At 34.8% G+C, this 20,827-nt stretch overlaps 2 protein-coding genes across 2 annotated transcripts; both read left to right on the top strand.

Moving 5' to 3' along the window:
• The first annotated feature begins 1,503 nt into the window (after positions 1-1,503).
• On the top strand, positions 1,504-5,711 carry LOC130740734 (sulfite exporter TauE/SafE family protein 3-like). The gene is made up of 12 exons (XM_057593414.1): positions 1,504-1,884; positions 2,024-2,183; positions 2,598-2,798; positions 2,934-2,998; positions 3,095-3,134; positions 3,453-3,514; positions 3,616-3,702; positions 4,043-4,093; positions 4,675-4,896; positions 5,000-5,093; positions 5,217-5,357; positions 5,449-5,711. The coding sequence occupies exons 1-12, from the start codon at positions 1,699-1,701 to the stop codon at positions 5,529-5,531; spliced, it is 1,392 nt and encodes a 463-aa protein (XP_057449397.1). The 5' UTR covers positions 1,504-1,698; the 3' UTR covers positions 5,532-5,711.
• A 7,644-nt stretch (positions 5,712-13,355) lies between these two features.
• On the top strand, positions 13,356-19,279 carry LOC130740730 (ATP-dependent DNA helicase DDM1). The gene is made up of 16 exons (XM_057593410.1): positions 13,356-13,482; positions 13,587-13,669; positions 13,999-14,259; positions 14,347-14,454; positions 14,750-15,096; positions 15,200-15,389; positions 15,516-15,691; positions 16,170-16,239; positions 16,323-16,512; positions 16,738-16,830; positions 16,919-17,013; positions 17,106-17,225; positions 17,751-17,870; positions 17,965-18,063; positions 18,146-18,256; positions 18,794-19,279. Exons 2-16 carry the CDS (start codon positions 13,598-13,600, stop codon positions 19,031-19,033), a joined length of 2,292 nt encoding a protein of 763 aa, XP_057449393.1. The 5' UTR covers positions 13,356-13,482; positions 13,587-13,597; the 3' UTR covers positions 19,034-19,279.
• The last annotated feature ends 1,548 nt before the right edge of the window (positions 19,280-20,827 follow it).

The following is a 20,827-nucleotide window of genomic DNA, read 5'->3' as shown; positions in this document are numbered from 1 at the left end:
TTCAGGGGTGTTTCTTTCCTACATATATATTGTGTTTGCTTCACAAATGAAACTAGGTCAAAATACTTCCTAATTCTGTCTACATTGGGCAGTTAGGAATTAGGGTTCTTCTTGAAAAACTCAGTTCTTCTAACACAATCAGAAGTATAAATAATTTATGGCAATAATTAATTAGCTTCATTCTCTTTGGTTTTAACTAACACCACTATGTTCAAAAAAACTAACACCACTACATAAATATTCATAAGCATCCAAATAAGAGGGAAGAAAAAGAGTACCAGCGAGCGTAGCATCGGAAGCTTTACTTGGACGGTGCGAGGGGTGAAAGGATGAGATCGAGAAAGCCAAAATCAAATGCAGTACAGCAACAGCGTGAAGCTTCATAGCTTTGCTTTGATCGATATCGGTTAGCAAGGACACTTCTGATTGATTACATTGCTTTTACATTGCTTCAATTCATTTATGCCTTTAAGTTTTGAAAAATACGAGATTACCATCAATACATAGAATTTTGTTTCTTCAATGAAGCTTCCTCCCAGACAATTTGCTTTTTTTTGACGCTATATAGTCATCCATTCTCAAACCAACAAAGTAGCATAGCTAGTAAGGTAGTACCTAGTGATGAAGTGGTTAGGTCTTGTGTTGTATCTGTATTGAAAAGAATTTGTTGGAAGAGATTAAACTAGTTAACATGATCGCAGAGTGTCACTTTAAAAAAAAATCTCAGAGTCTCGAATATTAGTCACATAGTTGCGAACGACGGGAATACATTAAAATACAAAAAATAAGTTATCCATCTTGTAGTACTCTATTTTGAAGTTAAGGTATTACCGCCGATAATAATAATAATTTCATCGCGTAAAATATTCACATTAAAGAGTAAAATGAATAAACGATCGGTCATGAAATGAGCTTTATTTAAGCGATGATTGAACACTCTAGTAAGGATAGGGGTGAACAATCACAAATTGTCATTTTTTGGGACTAGTGAATTACTTTTGGTGGCCGTATCATGTCTATTTCACCACTTTGGGAAACTTCCATATATGAGTAGCATTCTCCTTCAATAACGTTTCCCCCCTTTGTTTGTTGTCCTTGGATAATGTTAAGAAAACTATTATAAAATAAAGAATTTTAAACTTGTCATGGTTATGTGCCCAAAAAAAAAAATTTAAAAATATATATCAATTATTATGCTTCTACTGGAAATGTCATTTCTGCAATTAAAACAACTGCAGGGCCAAAATGTTTATAATTCCTTTTAGTAACGGTTCAATATGTCATTCAAGTACTTAAAAAGCATTATAAACGTCTAAAATATAATTCAATATAACGTTTGTTTTAGGAAAATTTTAATAATATGGAAATTGATAGATGGCATGACACCATCTGAGCACGAAACATACAAAAAGCTACGTGCCTGAATGGAGATGAATTTGTTATCAATTTCATTTTTTGTCTCTGCATTCAGAAAATCCCTTTGTTTTCTGTTAAGCTGCCAAACTGGATAAAAAAGACTTTCGTCCGATTCATCTCGTGCCATAAAGCAACATTCTGTATTTATGGATATAAAAACAGAATGTTAGTACTGAAGAATACACTCCCTCCATTTTCACAGTCTCTTTTCTCAGCCATACTTGTTGAAGCAAAAAAGGGGGAGAAAGCCTAGGAAAGGTGTAGAGCATTGGTCCTAACAGCATGGCTACAGCAACATGGCTGGCCTTGTGTATCCTTGTTATAATCTGCAATGTGAGCTTAGCAGATAGAGTTTTGAAAGAAAAAGAATCAGGAAATTTTGCTGAGGAAGAAAGTCAGGGAGTTCTAAAAGGGATGATCAATTTCTTATGGCAGAGTGGAAAGTCTTCCTATGAACCTGTTTGGCCTGTGAGTTCATCCATCACATTAATTTATAAATTATGACATATTTAGTAATTATGCTACTATGTGTTTTGGTTATTTTTTTATAATGTGTATCTTTCTAGCATCTGAAAATTGAAATGCATTGTGCTGGTTGATTGAGCAGGAAATGGAGTTTGGTTGGAGAATTATAGTGGGATCAATCATTGGATTTTTGGGAGCTGCGTTGGGGAGTGTTGGAGGGGTAGGAGGTGGAGGAATTTTTGTCCCTATGCTTGCTTTGATCATTGGCTTTGACCCCAAGTCTTCTACAGCCATTTCCAAGTGTTAGTATATATAGCTCCATACACATGGTGTTTTTGTTAAATAGTCTAATTAAGCAATGATTCATTAGCTAATTTGAGAAACTTATTGGTATAAGTTGGAAACAGGTTATGGACATAAGCTCTTATTCGCAAGCTAATCTGAACAACTTATGAATATAAGCTCAAAACAGTTTATAGTAGCATAAGCTACTTACATAAGCGCTTATACTATAAGATAAATTCAAATAAGCTATTCTAAACCGAGCTATATTCTGTTCTGCTTATTCTTGCATGCTAAACATGGACGTTTTCTAATATTACATGAGAATGCTGAAAAACATTGATCTAGAAAATTAGACATATTAGGCTATTGCAGCTAAATTAGTGTCCAGATGATTCATATCATAGCTTTTGGTTTCAATTTAATAATGGCAGGTATGATTATGGGTGCATCTTTATCAACTGTATACTACAATCTGAGGCTTAGACACCCAACACTAGAAATGCCGCTTATAGATTATGACCTGGCCATGCTTTTCCAGCCAATGCTGATGCTTGGAATTAGCATCGGTGTTATATGTAATGTCATGTTTGCTGATTGGATGGTCACAGTTTTGCTTATCATCCTGTTCATAGGTAATAAACTTCCTTACTAGCACTTGTCTCTTCATCTTGATTTATTGTGTTTAACATATTTAATCTCTGATTGATATTCATAATGCCTTATTTCTAATTTTCTTGGTTTGGTAACATGGGAATACTTGTTGCCAGGTACATCAACAAAAGCTACATTCAAAGGCATAGCTACATGGAAAAAGGAAACAATGATTAAAAAGGTGAATTTACCTTATGCACTTCCTAAATATTTTTAGTTGAGTCTCTCATCTTCAACTTGGCGGAACGATCAGAGCACTGAACTACTTGACTTTCAGGAAGCTGCTAGGCAATTGGAAGTTGAATCAAAACCTGGTGGTAAGTTCTGATATGCCAGTATATAATTGGAACTGGTTGATAAAACAGATTAAGAATAACTAACATCATGCCAACCAATTTGGAGCACTATGGTAATAGAACAAGTTCCCTGGCAGAATAAATGTCAGATATGGCTGAAGTCATTTCCCCTGATAAAGAGATCACAATTAAACTACTTTTAGTTAACACAAACAAAAAAAGTACTTTTACACAAAATCTGCTGCAGTTTGTAATTAACATTGGAAAGAAGTAGTAGACAATATCTGCAGTATTTACTGTTGGAATGTAATAGTTCTTAGTTATGATCCCTCATTGTAGATGCTTCTGCAGAAGACTACAAGCCACTACCAAGTGGTCCAGCTGATTCCCATGTTGAAAAGGTAATGCAAGGGTTTTTCAAAATCATTTAGACTTTAGAAGTCAGCTAGTAACTTATTTAGGCTTATCTACTTCTAAAATTTATCACACGCCGTGTATGCAGGTCCCTTTACTGAAGAACATTTATTGGAAAGAATTATCACTCCTTGTGTATATCTGGGTGGGTTTTCTCCTTGTTCAGATTGCCAAGGTAATTAAACCATTATGCTCGGTTTGATTTTTTTGATTCCTTAATCACAACATGCAGCTGGTGGGTTTTGATTTATGGGTTCTGAATATAAAGCGAGAGAAAGGTGCTGCTGTTATCAGTGTGTCACTAGAACCATTCATACAAGAAGTAACTTATTTCTAAGGCATACATTTCTTTATGAACTTCTAGCCGATGCCAATTTCTTCCAGAAATTGATACTATTTAGCCTGTAACTGATGAATCATATGTTGATAATGGATCTAAAATGATTCACCTGTTAAACTGTTCAAAGTTTACCAAGATATGGTTAATGAATGCACTTCTATCCATTGCTATGCAGACGTACTTCAAGACTTGCTCCGTCCAGTACTGGATTCTTAATTTCTTGCAGGTAAAGTAACTTTTAATGTATGTAGGGTACTACTATAGACATGACAAATGTTTCTGCAATGATCTCTATTTGTATGATTACTGACTCCAATTTGCTAAGTTAACAAACCCAAAAAACATGACATAAAAATGGCAGTAGAACTGTGTAAAAATTTGTGATTAAAACAGTTTGCCTTAAGAAATTATAAGACAAATGAACCTAAATTTGTCAACAAAATGTATCAATTCCACCAACTTGTGCAAGAGGTAAGAGAGGCAACCTGAAACAGAACAATACTAGGCACTTAATTTTAATGGAAAGAAAATGATGAAATTTGCAGCATGGATGTCTCATCCTACTTAGAAGCACCGGTATTTGTATTGGTATCCGCTATCAAGCAAATCTAGTAGTTTTGAAATGTGTGACCCCGAGTCACCAAGGACTAATAACATGTTTGGACCAGCTTATATTTCCTCAGAATTAACTCTAGCATTCATAAGCTAATCACATAAGCTTCTCTCCATAATTGAGTATTGTTTTAAAATCAATTGTAGAATGATTTCTTAACATGCACTAAATGAAGTTTGATTGGCCAATTCAAGGTTCCTATTGCGATCTCTGTTGCGCTTTTTGAAGCCATATGCTTATACAAAGGAACTAGAGTGATTGGATCAAAGGGAAAGGAAATTACATGTTGGAAGGTTCATCAAATTTGTCTCTATTGTTCCTGTGGAATTATAGCTGGTATGGTTGGTGGATTGCTTGGTTTAGGAGGTGGCTTCATTTTGGGGCCAGTGTTTCTAGAATTGGGAATTCCTCCTGAGGTACACTCTTCACCGCTCTTGTTTATTTACTATTTCAATTTTCACTAGCTAGAACAATCTAATCAAGAAAAATTTGACCTTGACACATGGTTCTTTGTTGTAGGTAGCAAGTGCAACATCAACTTTTTCCATGCTTTTTTCATCCTCCATGTCAGTGGTGCAATATTACATTTTAGACCGTTTCCCAGTACCCTATGGTAAGCACAAGCAGCAAAAAACAAAACTAGAATTTGAAATCCAAAGTTGTAATTTGTGAAACTTGGTGGTTAATTGATTGAAATTTGAAACTTACTTTTTTTTGTTCATCTCTTTTTCTGCAGCTGCTTACTTTTCTTTGGTTGCAACCATAGCTGCCTTGGCTGGCCAACATGTGCTGAGAAAGATAATTGCAATCCTTGGCCGAGCATCCATTATCATCTTCTTACTTGCTTTGACTATTTTCATAAGCGCAATCAGCTTAGGTAAATTCTGTGATTTTTATTGAGCTTTCTTTTTCAACATTTTTCATTTCTTTCAATGATGTTTATTTATTCTTCTTTTAATGTATCACAGGTGGGGTGGGAATAGAGAACATGATTGAGAAGATGGAGAACCATGAGTATATGGGGTTTGAAAACCTCTGCGATCATTCTTAGGTGTGTTTTGTCTGTATGACTAGAGAGCTAGAGTAGTTATTCCAAGTAGTTAAATGGCCACGGATTCCACTTTCATTCAAGTGAAGCAAAGATTGTATGTTATATCATGTATTTTCTTTTTCTATTATGCAATGGTTGGCTGCATCGTAATTTTTGGCATCTCAATATTGATGTTAAGTATTTTAATTACTTTGATTTTCTAAGTGCAAATTATATTTATCGAAGACAAACAAATCAACAGGACAGGAACCGTGTGCCCAGGAATGTAGGCATTAGGACATCTTCTCCAATAAAGGAAATGCATCTAACAGATCACGGGCCCTAAAAATAAAAGTTTCTACTAGAGAGTGAACACTCGTGGCCCACCATAGTTTGATTAGGGAAATATAACCACACATTCTCTAACCAAATCCAATTCTCCCTCAATATGTTCCTTAAAAAATCTGATTAGTGCGTCTGCTTCTTCACCCTAACTGACGAAGAGATCTTGGCGGAATTGCCACATATAAAATTGAGATTATAGCGGGAATATTGGAAAATCTTTTTTATTTATTGGAAAGCTAAATATTGAAAAATCTATGTATAAGAGAAACTAAATCTCTATGATCAGATTATAAAATATATCATATGTAATTAGGATTATATTGTTTATGAATATATCATAACATGGATTGGTTTCCATGTATTCCTTGATATGGTTTTTATTTAATTAGATATATGTGGTCTTTATTAGTATAAATACGATTAGTATTTCATCATTGGTAACCAACAATAAATTATCAATACATAGTAGGAAAATATATTATAGAGAGAATATTAGAGAATTTTGGTATAAGGTAAACTAAATTTGTATACTCAAATTAGGAAAATATATAATAGGTAATTTGGAAACTATCCAATTAGGATTCTATTGTTGAATTAATATGTTAACGCTGATTAGTTTCCATATATTCTTTGATATGTTTCTTATTTAACTAGATATAGGTCATCTTTTTATTAGTATAAATAGGGATTAGTATTACATCATGAGTAACCAACAACAAATTATCAACGCCCATCAGTTTTATTGTTTTCATGAGTTTTTTAAGTTGTCCATTCCTTTTTATCCTGAAGAAATTCTTGTTACCGTGGCCTTAGCTTCTCCTCCCCATATAAGTTGATGCGGTAATGAGATAAAAAGGAATGCATTGCTTAAAAAACTCATGATTGCATATTGTAATCGCACTTGAGTGCTTTCTTATTTAGTGGAAGGATGCTCCACACTCATCAAGTACTAGAGATCGATGGAGGACGGTGGTGAGATCGATGAAATGCTACACCAAATTAGAGGTGAATTTCAATTTCTTTAGATGTCTCATGATGTTGACATGATGTAAACATCCAAATTTTGTGAGTTTTTTTATTTTATTTTATTTAAAGGTAGAAAAGCGATGATTTCGTTTGATTTAATCTGATTTCAATGAATTTAGGATTCCATTTGATTTCATCTTAATCATGTTTACTTGATTTTAGTTTCCCTTCTTCTTAAATAAGAAAAATCCTATTACCGTTAATATTGGCTTTGGCATCAGAAATACAAGGCGTGAACCTTCCGTGAACACGTACTGTGGATGTGTTGCAGGTCATGGAATTGGAAAGCAGACATTGAAGCAGGGTTTTTCTTTATCTTAGTGTTCAGATTTGTGCATTATTTTATATTTTCTTATTCTGCTTGCTTAGTAATTTTTGTCTTTTTTATTTTTCATTTAAATATAATTATTTTTAGGGTAGGTTTAAATAAACTTTTAGTCCCTGCTAAATAAATATTTTTTTTTCATCTCTAGGAAAGATTATTTTGTTTAACACCCTCCCAAAATTTAACATTTTATTTTTAGTCTTTACTATCACATTTTTCATCTAACCTACACGGAATTACACATGGCATTAATTGTGTTTATTCCACTTAGATTCGATGAAGAATGTGATTATTAAGCAAATTTGTCTTTGAGATAAGTAAATTTATGTATGGGTATAAAGATAACTAAATTTATGTATCCAAATTAGGAATATATATTATAGGGGAAATATTTGATAATTTAAGTATAATGGAAGCTAAATCTTGGATTAGGAAAATATATTATATGTAATTTGAAGACTATGCAATTATGATTCGTTGATATTTCAGTACCAACAGAGACGCAACCCAAAGAGGATGGCAAGAAGCTCAACCTTGAGAATTTCAGAGACACCAACAAAGGCAGAGAAACCAAACAGCCAGTGTCCCGCACCACGCCACCCGCTCCTGACCGCCCTAGGTTACCAAGAGAAGATCCATCAGTATTCAAAGCCACCCAACCATCTAGCGGCGCACGCCATTTGACCCAGCGAGGCTCACGGGTAGGGCCCATCGCAACCAGGCTCTCGCGCAACACACAGTCTATCCCAGCAGCGTGGTGGAGAACTAGCTGCCAAGGCTCAAGGATGTTCTCAAAGACAAACTTGCATCGTCTTCTAAGTAGAATAAACACAATTAATGCCATGTGTATAAAGATAACTAAATTTATGTATCCAAATTAGGAATATATATTATAGGGGAAATAATGGATAATTTAAGTATAATGGAAGCTAAATCTATATATTTGGATTAGGAAAATATATTATATGCAATTATGATTCGTTGATATTTTTTATATAGGTAATCGTTACTAGTATAATTAAATAGATTTCTTATTTGATTAAATATATATGATCTTCATTAGTATAAATTAGGGATGGCAATGGGTTGGATCGAGCTGGGTTTTGCCTTTCTTAATCTCAAACTCAAACTCCCATACCCAACCCAAACTCAAACCTGTCGAATTTTGGGATTATACAAACTCATTGTAGCCTCAAATCCACATATATCTATCTATCTATCTTCTATTATTATAATATAGGAATTGTGAAGCGCGGATTCTAGCGCCGACACATCAGCGACACATAATACAAATTTTGCCATGTCAATAAAATTCCAACGTGGACACCTCCAAATTCTTCCAATCCCTTCTGCACTTCTCCTCTGTGCTTTCTTTTGGTTTCGTTTTCTTCGTTCCACTATCCTTTCTTCTCCTGTCTCACCCTTTCCGTGCAATCCAAAAGCCACTAGAAAGCTCGCTCTTCAATTCGCTTAACACAGCTCAAGCCAAAGCCACTCAACTAGCTCATGTACCGTGACCCTCGACAGATCTCAAAGCCACCCGTTGTCTGTTGATATCTCCTCTCGGAGCTCCTCGACCGTGTCATCAAATCCCTAGACGTGTTCAATGTCGCCGCCGTCGGGCTCGACCCCTGCCGCTGCACAGTACCTTCTTCATGAATATAAGCTTTGCCCTTCTGCCACTACCCCAATCCTGATGCGGTGATGCCTCACCCTTCTTCTCCCACCTCACTCCTCAACCACCCTCGCAAAGGATCATCGACAACGGTCTGCCCCCTCTTCCTCCACCAATCGCTTTGTTGCTTCGTCAAATAATGTCGTAAGCTCCTCTACAAATGAATGACCGACGACCGAGTTACAATGGTTCTTGAGCGAGTGCTGTTTTGGTGACCTATGCACTCTTCGACGATGATGTTATCTAAACTAAATGATGAACCACACTTCGAGCCCCTCATCTTTAGCTTGTGGAAATCAATTAAGTAAAAATAAATTAAGATGTTGAAGGTATATTATATTTTTATCTGCACGACTTCCTTGTGAGAAGTTTCTTTCGTTTCTTTCTGTGTTGCTTGGAAATGTGTTCTATATTTTTTATTTTAGTGGTGAAACTGAAGATACGGTAACATAATATGAATATAAACATTGTTACCTCTGGCCAAATCAAGCATTGAACCAGATTTCCTTATTCTCTTCTTATAACTCAATGTTTTCTCACAGATTTTTGAATTTTGGGTGTGTGATAATTGATGAATCTATACAAGAAATCACTAGATACATTGTTTAAAAAACGTGGGGATGTTAGCTGGTTAATTTGCTCCATTTTTAATAATTGTTGGTCCAGTTGTAATCAATATGACCATATCTATTTATATTACAAGTTTACAACAATAGCTACAATACTAGCTGAGCAATACCTGGGCACAGATACAAGCTATGTTATTTTCTATTCTTTGAAAAGATTCAACATCGACACATACAATATTTAGCACTTGCAGAAAAGGCTGTGGATGCTTACTACAAGCTCAGCAATACCTGGGCACAGATACAAGCTATGTTTTTTATGGTAAGTCATTTGTGATTTACTTTAAAAATTTGGATTTTGTGTGCACTTGCAGTGCATTTTTAGATTGAGATTGATTTGTGTGCAGCAGTGCATATAAGTTAAGGAAAAATTCTCTTATGATTTACAAGCTTTCACCAATCATGCTTTATCCCTCAGCAAGGTCATTGCCGCCTTCGAAGTAAATTTCTGTTATGATTTATTTTCTATGTTTACAAATTCAATTGTGAATTCTGACAAACAAACTATCGTGTGTTGTTTGACTTTTTCAATTGTTCCTATAAAAAGTTGTGAAGACCTTATGTTCAAAGGTAAAGTTACTGTTAAAGGCTCTACCCTCAGGTTTGTTTGTTTCCGCTACCATGATTTTTCTTCATTCTTCACATAGGTTTTAGCCGGTTCTTCTACCATGATTTATGTTTCTTTTTATAGATGTCAATTGCAGTGGGTTTGAGGGCTGTGATTCGTGAATGAGTTATCAATCACTAAGTGCTTGGAGACTGGTAGACAAGTTGGATTGATTTGTTATGTACCATTTATTCCAACTCCTCACGAAGGTGATCCTTACTGGGTCTCACTAACTTTCTCTAAAGAAGTCATTTTAAGTACATAATCATATTCAAGTTTATTGGGTGCCTAACTTAGGGAGAAATGACTTTTGTCTCATGAAGAACAAAAAAAATCATTCTAAGTACCTATTTAGTCACAACTTGGACAAGTTTGGACACCTCTTAAATAGTCTTATGCATGTTGGAGTATCACCAAGACTTAAGTAGTAAATATTAGTTGTTAACAATGCATGTGTATATCCACGAAATTCCTTGGAACTGTAATGGTTGTTTAACTGAGTATAGACACTTTAGGGGATTGCTTATTTGCATATTTTTGCGTTTGATTAAATAAAGGTTTTAGTTGGTCCAGTTTCGATTTTATATCATTTTGGCTTTAACACAAACAAAAAGCATTTTGTGAGGATGAACACAAAATTTGTAGGTGGAATTGAAGGCAATCAAAAGGAACATCTTCACTAACTTGGGTCTTATCAAAATTTGTCCATTCATTATTAAACTTTTCTCACATTCATATACATTCCAAAGATTGCATCTAACAAAGGCATTAAAATTATACAAGACCATATTACTATTCAAAATTTGTATACCCTTAACTTCGTTGTGTTTATTGTCATTAAGATTTAAAATATTACTAAATCAGTATTACGCCCGCGCGTTCGCGGGTTACCATCTAGTTTTTACTTAACTTGATGCATAGACCTTTTTGCAAAATAAAATGCAACTAATATTATTTTGTTGTAAAAGAACCATTTTATATCATTTTGCATAAAAATGTGGTATCTTGTTGTTCAAATATAATCAAATTGTTAACATGGTATATATAAGAGTAGTTTTGTAATTTCATATATATTGTTTGTGATCGAGTGCGGGTTTCACCAATACCAAACTCAAACTCAATCGTATCAAGTGTTACCCGTCAAATTGAGTCGGCTTCAAGCATGACCATAAGTTTGGATTATATTGTCATCCCTCGTATAAATAGAGATCAGTGTTTTATCGTTGCTAACATACAAACAATAAATTATCAATACAGAGTTCTCGTCATTCTCTTTCTTTTCACAACACTAACCGCTTGCTCCTTGTGATTTCGCATACCTTTAAAAAAAACATGATTACAACAAGAGATTGTGATACAATTTTGATCAGTGTTTTACCTTTAAAAGGATTATTTTTTAAAGGACCCTTTATATAGTTCTTCCCAAACAATGAAACAAGTGTCATTTTCAATTGCTTAATACCTACTTGGTAAACCGAAATAAAATTTTCTATGTATATGCACAAAATCTATAGGTTTATACCAATTGAAACATTAATTCACTATTTTGACCGGTTATCTAGTAGAGTGTTGGTGATTTTAGAATCATCAATGTATTTTAGTAGTAATGTGATCTACTATAGGCTGATGCAATTACGCGTTAGGCTCGGAATCGAGTCAGGTTAGTGCGGAGTGCACGCTCGGTGAGCCAACACATAATTGACCGTGAATACGAACCGGGGTCCAAGGGGCGGAGCCCCTGGCCGGTCAGCTGGCGGGGTGCGGGGCAGCGCCCCGTTCGCAATTTTTTCTGAACGTTTGTGACCCTAGTTTGAAATTGTTTGAAAAATTGTGACTTATTTTTGAACAGTTGTGATCATTCGTGCAACCTCTTATATAAGGTTACTTGCAGCCTAAGGAATTGATACAGGAAAACAGAAACAGAAAACAGACACAGAAATTCGAAAAACATAACATCTCAACTTTCTTTATCTGTTCTTTTGTGCCAAAAAACAGATTGATTGTCAAGTATTATCCCAACAAAGATTTCGTGAACCCAGGCAATTATAGGGTCGAAATAATTTGTTCGGAAAGTGGACGCTCACGATTCTTGACTTTATCCAGGATTATCACAACCAGTTTTCTAACATAGAGTACCTCTAATCTAGTAAAAAATCAATGTAAGTTTTATAACACCATAATCAAGTATCTAAGGCGGAAGCATGGAACTATTAAGTAACCGATTTTCAAGTTCCCAAATGGTGAATGGTGTAGGGTTCGAACCCTGATGATGACTAAGTTACTAACAATTAACATTTACCTATAAAAAAAATCAATTATCAACAGACTTGTTTATTTTTATGCAAAATCAATAGGTTTATACCAATTGAAACATTAATTCACTATTTTGACTGGTTATCTAGTAGAGTACCTCTAATCTAGTAAAAAATCAATGTAAGTTTTATAACACCATAATCAAGTATCTGAGGCTGAAGCATGGAACTATTAAGTAACCGATTTTCAAGTTCCCAAATGGTGAATGGTGTAGGATTCGAACCCTGAGGATGACTAAGTTACTAACAACTAACATTTACCTATAAAAAAAATCAATTATCAACGAACTGAACTTGTTTATTTTTATGCAAAATCATTTTTTTTATGTAGAATATGTTTTTGAATATCCTCCTTTATATATTAGTTTTCCTTGTAGCCAAACATACTTTTTTTTGTATACATCGGAAAATAATATACTTTATTTTTAAGAGTACAACCATTCAACTACAACTATCTATTAATTGAATTTTAATGAATATCACACACTAATAACTAATTAGAACATGTCACACGTAGGTGAAATAATAATTTTCACCTTAAATTTTAATTAAAATAAAATTATATTTGCTGATGTAACAATTAAATTGGGTGAATGTGTAAAATTTTAATGGACACATATTAAATTCTTCTTAATCATCATCTATGCTTAAACTAAAATAAAAAACCAAAATGTGGGTAGCCAGAGCACCCGTCGCGTCGTCTCATTAAATCTAGGAACCCACCCTACTGGCTATCAAAGAGGTGCAAGCAACCCATCAGATCAGACACCGCCGTATGGGTCACTTCCAATAAAAGCCCTCACTCGAGCATTGAAAACCAGCGTCAACACGCAGGTTTTGGTGGTAAATAACGCGAAAACACCGGGGCATTAATTCAACTCATCTTTTCCCGCCCAAACTCACGCCCTTAACAAAATCAAACTCAAAAAAATTAAAAAATTAAAAAAAAAATCTAAACTCTCCTTTTAATTCGCTGTTTCTCCACTCCACTCCACTCAAGACAAACCCCACTGTTTTTCGCGCTCGGTTCATCTTCCCCACTCTTCTCTCTTCCAGGTACTGTAAATCGCAACCCTAGCGTCATTGCTTTTCAGTTTTTCTGTTCTCTTTTCATTTTCCCCTTTTGATTTTGTGATTGTAACCGTTCCTGCACATTTTAGGGTTTGAAAAAATGGTGACGAAGGACAAAGTGAAAACCGAAGATCCTGCTGTTGAATCTCCCACTTCGGTCCTAGAAGATGAGGTATGCTATTTTCTGTTTTCATTTCTTCGATTCCCTCTTTTTCAGTAACCGCTTTCAAATCGTGAATGTTAAATGATGATGTTATTTCAGTAACCGTTACTCGCAAACTATGATCTAATCTTCAACTGAACTGTTGATTTTAAGAACCTGCGTGATTTTCGCTCTTAGTGTTGTCATCGTTTCGCGATGCGGAGTTGCAGTGATTAGCGAAGCTTGTGTTGTTGTTATGCTGATTGAGGCTTTGTTTGTTTTTGTTAATTTTTTCTGCGTGTGGAAATTGGTTTTGATGTTTGCTACTTTTGAATTTTTGAATTGTTCTGAACTTGAAGGATGCCTGTGGCAAGGAAGGGGAAGTTAAGTTGGAAGAAGAGGTGATTGTGGATGTTAAAGATGATGGATCCTCCCTTTTGCCGGAATCAATTGCGGAGGAGGAAGAGAAGTTGCTCAAAGCTCGGATTCAGGAAGATGAAGTGAAGTGTGAGGAGGCACCGGACCTCAATGAGACACAGTTTGACAAATTGGATGAGCTTTTAACGCAAACCAAGCTGTACTCTGAGTTTCTTCTGGAGAAAATGGATGACATCACGCTTGTATGTTCATTTTTTGCCGCCATTTTGCTTATATTGTGTCAACCTTTTGGCTGTGTCAACTTATATTGTTATTTTTTTTATTTCAAGAATGGGGGCGATAAAGAGAATGACGCTGAGGCTGAGGAGGAGAGTAATCCAGCGGTGAAGAAGAAGGGTCGCGGAGGAAAACGAAAAGCAGCTTCACAATGCAATACAGTGAGTACATTGTGCTTGTATGGATTTTTGTTGTTTTCATGTTGTCAGCAAGGTCACTGTATATTAGATTATATGTGTACATGAGTTGCAAAAATTATGAAATTGTACTTTAGCTTAGTGTTTGTTGAACTCTTGATGGGATGCATAAATTAAACACTGATATTGTTTTCTTTGTGTTCAATGCAATTTGATTAGACATTGTTTGACCATTGGTTTTAAACATGCATATTTTAGTTTTCTTATTAACTTCTATTTATTTGTTATGTGACCTTGTTTGAAAATTATATTACTTTAGAGGAAGGCCAAAAGGGCAGTTGCTGCCATGCTTACAAGATCTAAAGAAAGTGAGCAGACTGAAGATATGAACTTGACTGCGGAAGAAAGAGTTGAGAAAGAGCAGAAGGAGCTTATCCCTTTTCTCACAGGTGGAAAATTGAAGTCTTACCAACTAAAGGGTGTAAAGTGGTTGATCTCCCTTTGGCAAAATGGTTTGAATGGAATTCTTGCGGATCAAATGGGTCTTGGGAAGACAATTCAGACAATTGGGTTTCTTGCACATCTGAAAGGCAATGGTCTGGATGGGCCATATATGATAATTGCTCCTCTATCAACACTCTCAAATTGGGTGAATGAGATTTCTAGGTAGACCAGATGTTTTGTTAAAGAATTTTGGCTATTTAAATATTATAGCATAATGGTATGCTTCTCCATTGTGACCATTATTTTTATGAATAAATATAAATAGGTTTGCACCATCGCTCCCAGCTGTTATCTACCATGGTGACAAGAAACAGAGAGATGAAATCCGAAGGAAACATATGCCTAGAACAATTGGCCCAGAATTTCCCATAGTAATTACTTCTTATGAGGTTGCTTTAAATGATGCCAAGAAACATCTCAGAGCATACCATTGGAAATATCTTGTTGTTGATGAGGTAAACAAGTTCCGACATTTGAATGTCTGAAGAGTTTTACATTTAGCTGCATGAATAAGTTATCAGAACTTTAATAATGAAAAGTATGTATGCTTCTGTTACAACCTTTTTTTTTTACCTCTGAAGGGACACAGGCTCAAAAATTCAAAATGCTTATTAGTGAAGGCGTTGAAATGCATGACTGTAGAAAATAAGCTTCTTCTTACTGGGACACCTCTTCAGAATAACTTGGCAGAGCTATGGTCGTTGTTGAACTTCATTTTACCTGATATCTTCTCATCCCTTGAAGAATTTGAGTCATGGTTTGTATCCTATGCTCATTTGTTGTGTTTGGTCATGCTTTTCTTCCTTTTCTACTGTTATCTGATGATTGTTGACTCTGAATTGAAACTTGAAATTCTAAATCTTTAAATTTGATAATGTCTCATTTAATTGTGTGTGTATATTTTCTTATTTATATACATGAGTTAAATAATGCATTCACTGTACCAAATCAAACTTCTCAATGACAATGAGATGTTTCTTTGACTTTAATGTCCTTTTCATTTGAATCTGCTGTTTCCCACCCCACCCTCTTTTCCCATATCAATTCTACCTATGCAAGGTCTGTTTGTCTTCCTAACCCAAATGTTTCTTGCGGCTTTGATATGTACTCTTACCCATGCGCAGTAGTTATTTCTATGTTATTTGGCAATATTGGTTTGGTTTCCAATAGTGCTGAAGGAAACCTTATGTGTGCCTGTGTTTTACTTTCTTTTATACGACCCAATTTCTTTGTAGGTTTAATCTGTCAGGCAAGTGCAGTAATGGAGCAACCAAGGAAGAACTGGAAGAGAAAAGAAGAGCCCAAGTAGGCAATCCAAGATTGTTTCTATATGCTAGTTGTCCATTCTTTACATGCACTAGAAGGCTCAATGGCTTTATTGTATGCAGGTAGTAGCAAAGCTTCATGCAATTCTTCGGCCCTTTCTCTTGCGTAGGATGAAGGCTGATGTTGAGCTGATGTTGCCACGGAAAAAGGAGATAATTATCTATGCAAGCATGACTGAAAATCAGAAAAGCTTGCAGGATCATTTAATTAACAAGACATTGGGGAAATATTTAGAAGACAAAATGTCAATTGGTTAGTTTGATTTCCAGCTTTTCCTTTGAAAAAGTGTTTTTGTACCTCCTGTACGTTGATTTCTTTTCTTTCTAAGAAAATATATTTAGTCAGATCTATTTTATGCTGTTGATTTCTTTTCTTTCTAAGAAAATGTATTTATTCAGATCTATTTTATACTATTGATTCTTTTCTTTTCTAAGAAAATGTATTTATTCAGATCTATTTTATACTGTTTTACTGCAGGACGTGTTGGGGCAAAGCTTAATAATTTGGTCATTCAACTTAGAAAGGTCTGCAACCATCCAGACCTCGTAGATTCAGCCTTTGATGGCTCACGTAAGTATCGCGTGATCGAATGGTTTTGCTGCTTTTACATTTTTAATATTAGGATTATTAACCAAGCTATATTTTGCTTTCTTGATAGATTTTTATCCTCCTGTAAATGAGATAGTTGAACAATGTGGAAAATTCCATTTGCTTGACCGATTGTTGCAGCGGCTGTTTGCTCGCAATCACAAAGTATGCTTTTCAGTGCTGTATTTATCTTCTAACTTCCTTTTATGTTGCCAAGCCGGTACTCATGTGCATTTGCCTTTGCTAACTACTATCAGGTTCTGATCTTCAGTCAGTGGACTAAGGTGTTAGATATAATGGACTATTATTTCAGTGAAAAGGGCTTTGAAGTTTGCAGGATTGATGGGAGTGTCAAACTAGAGGAAAGGAAACGACAGGTTTGTACCAATGCATGGATTATGTGACTTGATCTAATAATTTGAAATTACTTTTGTATCGTAATTTTGTTTTAGGTTTTGAATATTTAATAATGCATCGCTTTTTAGATGATATCTTGAAGCTGCAAATGCACCTCAATTATAAATAGCCAAGGAGATTTTTCTAGTTGTTTTGCTACACATGATATCTTGAAGCTGTAAATGACATGTTGTTATTGTCTTCCTTTATGCATTAATTTTTCCATTAAAACTGAAACTTAGTGGTCATCACTTGGGGACTCTGGCCCTGCCAAAGTGCCAATCATACTTTCTGATTATGATGTATGATGACGAAAGGAAATAGTGTTATATTTATAGACAGGCTTGGTTCAGAAGTTGTATGTCCTTAAAACACGGATTTTTATTGCAATGCACTTATGGTATCATCAGCTGTTATATTTGAGAATATTAATCTTAATTACTAATCATGGATTGAAGAAGCTGAATTAAGTATATTTCATTGGTATATCTTCTGCCCATGAGCAGATCCAGGAGTTCAATGATGTAAACAGCAATTGCAGAATCTTTCTTCTTTCAACTAGGGCTGGTGGATTGGGAATTAATCTCACTGCGGCTGACACTTGCATTCTTTATGACAGCGATTGGGTACTTTTTTTGACTCTTTCGTCATTTGGCGTGTTATCTATTTGCTTTACACAGTGTTAGATTATAATCTGCTTATGATTTAATTGTCCTCCAGAATCCTCAAATGGATTTACAGGCCATGGATAGATGCCATAGAATAGGTCAAACAAAGCCTGTTCATGTTTACAGGCTTGCAACTGCTCAATCTGTAGAGGTACGTGACAATATTGTATTTTAAGTTAAGCACAGTGTGACTGTTGGCTTACATTGAGATGGAAATGACAATCTGTTTACAGGGTCGCATGTTAAAAAGAGCTTTTAGCAAGTTGAAGCTTGAGCATGTGGTTATTGAGAAAGGACAGTTTCATCAAGAACGTTCAAAGCCTGTCAATGTGAATGAAATGGAGGTTTGTATGTCAGATGTCAGCAGTTGCTTGCCTAAGTTTTCTTATCTTTGTTGTTCTTCCATGTCAACCTGCTCAAGCATGCCAATGATATGGAAAATGTTGTTTTGATTGTCAGCTCAGTATAACTTGTTTGTATGGCTTTTTTTTTGGTCAAAACTTGTTTGTATGGCTTGAAAAAACTATAACTTGCCTAGAAACTGGCATAATAATTCTTGGGTGGCCCAATTAGATGAACATGCTGAGCTTTTAATTAATTTGTTAGTGTTATATATTCAAGCTTATACATATCAGACCTCATTTTAAGGAAACTTTATGGAGATTCTTTGCCTGGTCATTTTCAATTTGCTAGAGCTAGGCTATGTATTTCAATTTGTTTAGGTTGAATGGATTAAGCTAACTAATAAGACTTACTCGAAATATGAAGTGAAGAGGGGAATACAAAATCTGGGACTAGCATCATTTTCATTATTGGGATTTGGTTTTCTGGAGTGTTGCCTTTACCCTATTTTGATTTGGAGTTTGTGTGTGATTTGATAGGAGGATGATGTTTTGGCATTGCTTCGAAATGAAGAAACAGCGGAAGATAAAATGATACAAACCGATATTAGTGATGAAGACTTGGAGAAGCTCTTGGACCGCAGTGATCTTGTTATCAATAGCTCAAATGATGATGAAAACTTCAAAGCACCAGGAATCTCATTTCCCTTGAAAGGGCCTGGGTGGGAGGTGGTGATTCCAACTGCGAGTGGGGGCATGCTTTCTACCCTTAACAGTTGATTTCTGGTTTGTACAATAGAACTATTTGTGGCTACTAAAACTTCTTTTTTTATGAAAGGGCTATATATGAGATGCTCTCGTCCAATGATGTGATGGGGTGAGCATCCAATTTTTTGTAAATGCTTCTAATGGAACTAGATGTAGGAAGGAAGCTATTTTCTGGTCATGTTTTTTGCGAGTTGAAATCCATCACTTAACTTGTTTTGGACTTATTTTAATGAGTTGAATCAGCTAGGGTTAGGATCATCTGAACTTGTGTTCTTTTTCCAGTGAACAAACTATGGTTTTGTGTTCAGGAAATTTACCCGCTATATATCAGGTTTGTAGTGTAAACCAATATTTACGGAAATTTATTTCCTGAATGGTTAGAGTTACACTAATGGCCTGTAGTTCTCCATATCTGGTTGGATAAAGTTTATAAAAGGTCAATGTCTTTTTGTTTAGGTAGTAATACTCATATACATACACTTTAGATCTTAGGTTCCCCACATTTTTCAGAAAAAATGTTTTTGAAGTCTTCTTTCTTCCATTAAGTATCTGACCTTATCTTCTCAATCATCTTTGATAATATTGCTTTTAAAAGATAATTTGACATTAAAACTAAACATGAGCTCTTTTAGATCATTACTTGTTGTAGTGATATATTTTGTTCAATGTGCAATTTATTCCAGTGAAGGGCCACCGTTATACCAGGCAGCATATATATAACTTTTTTTTGGTCGAAAACATCATAGAACATTGAATTACAAGATCCTTGCAGCCCCGTTTGAATATCTGTTAAAAGCATGAAAATGAAAGAAAAAAAACAAAAGGTCTTGATGCACTTTTTGTTGAAGTATAAATGGTGAAGAAAGGTGGTTAGACAAGGTAGAAAAGGAACTTTCACTAATAAGAGTGTGTTTGTATTACCATTAACACAAATGTGAAAGTCTTTTTTCTTAACTCTCACCTTAATACTTGTCTCAACTTCTTGCGTTGGAAAACTGGTAGAATGCTAATTGGACTAGCTCCAACAAAATCATTTAGGTTCATCATCATGCTAAAGAGATCTTATTAATTAATAGATGTCACACTTCTATTTGAGATTCTGATCGTTGAGAAAAAAATTTCTATTATATTTTATTTTATTTCAGTCTTATTATTCTAGTTAATATTTCAGCCTGTTATTAGTTCATGTTCTAGAAGCTAAGGTTTTACTATATATTGTATTGTTGTCGATAAAAAAGACAACTAGAAAATTGATTAGATGTCTTTCTTCTTTATTTTTCTTAGCTTTAGATTTTAGGATTCTTAATGTTCTTCCTTAATAGAAATTATCTTTATATCAATTGGTTCTTCCGGCACATGGTATTTACGGTCAATTGGTTCTTTGATAGGAATTATCATCCTACAAAAGGAATTATCATCCTATCAAAACCACATTTTCTCGTAAATTTCCACCTATAAGTAAGAGAAAACGTAAGAATTTTTTTTCGAAACATATTCTAACTTATTTCTATATTTTAATGTGCTGTAAATAATAATGCACGCTTCTCTTTTCCATCATAGAAACCTTGTCTACTTGTCTGCATATAATGCTGTCTCAACGAAATTATATGAAACAATGCAAGCATTGCATAATTCAAAAGGTGCTTAGTAAAGTGAAAAGAATGTCTGTAATTAAGTCTGAACTACGCTTGGTTTCTGTCTTTTCTTTTCTTTTTGTTGTCGTTTGAATAGACCTTAAATCCAATCGGTGCACGAAGTTATATATACCCCAATGTTTAAAGATGTTTTACTTTGTGGAGGCAGCAT

Source organism: Lotus japonicus, chromosome 2, assembly GCF_012489685.1.
Source record: "Lotus japonicus ecotype B-129 chromosome 2, LjGifu_v1.2".
Taxonomy (NCBI): Eukaryota; Viridiplantae; Streptophyta; class Magnoliopsida; order Fabales; family Fabaceae; genus Lotus; species Lotus japonicus.
The sequence above is the reverse complement of the archived record's forward strand: the minus strand, read 5'-3'. Positions and strand labels throughout refer to the sequence as shown.

Excerpts from the sequence above, each read along its gene's own strand:
- LOC130740734 (XM_057593414.1), top strand. The coding sequence starts at position 1,699 with ATGGCTACAGCAACATGGCTGGCCTTGTGTATCCTTGTTATAATCTGC. Across the intron at positions 2,184-2,597 it reads TTCTACAGCCATTTCCAAGT|GTATGATTATGGGTGCATCT; the intron begins GTTAGTATATAT and ends TAATAATGGCAG. Across the intron at positions 3,703-4,042 it reads TCCTTGTTCAGATTGCCAAG|ACGTACTTCAAGACTTGCTC; the intron begins GTAATTAAACCA and ends ATTGCTATGCAG.
- LOC130740730 (XM_057593410.1), top strand. The coding sequence starts at position 13,598 with ATGGTGACGAAGGACAAAGTGAAAACCGAAGATCCTGCTGTTGAATCT. Across the intron at positions 14,260-14,346 it reads AAATGGATGACATCACGCTT|AATGGGGGCGATAAAGAGAA; the intron begins GTATGTTCATTT and ends TTTTATTTCAAG. Across the intron at positions 16,240-16,322 it reads AAGAGAAAAGAAGAGCCCAA|GTAGTAGCAAAGCTTCATGC; the intron begins GTAGGCAATCCA and ends TATTGTATGCAG.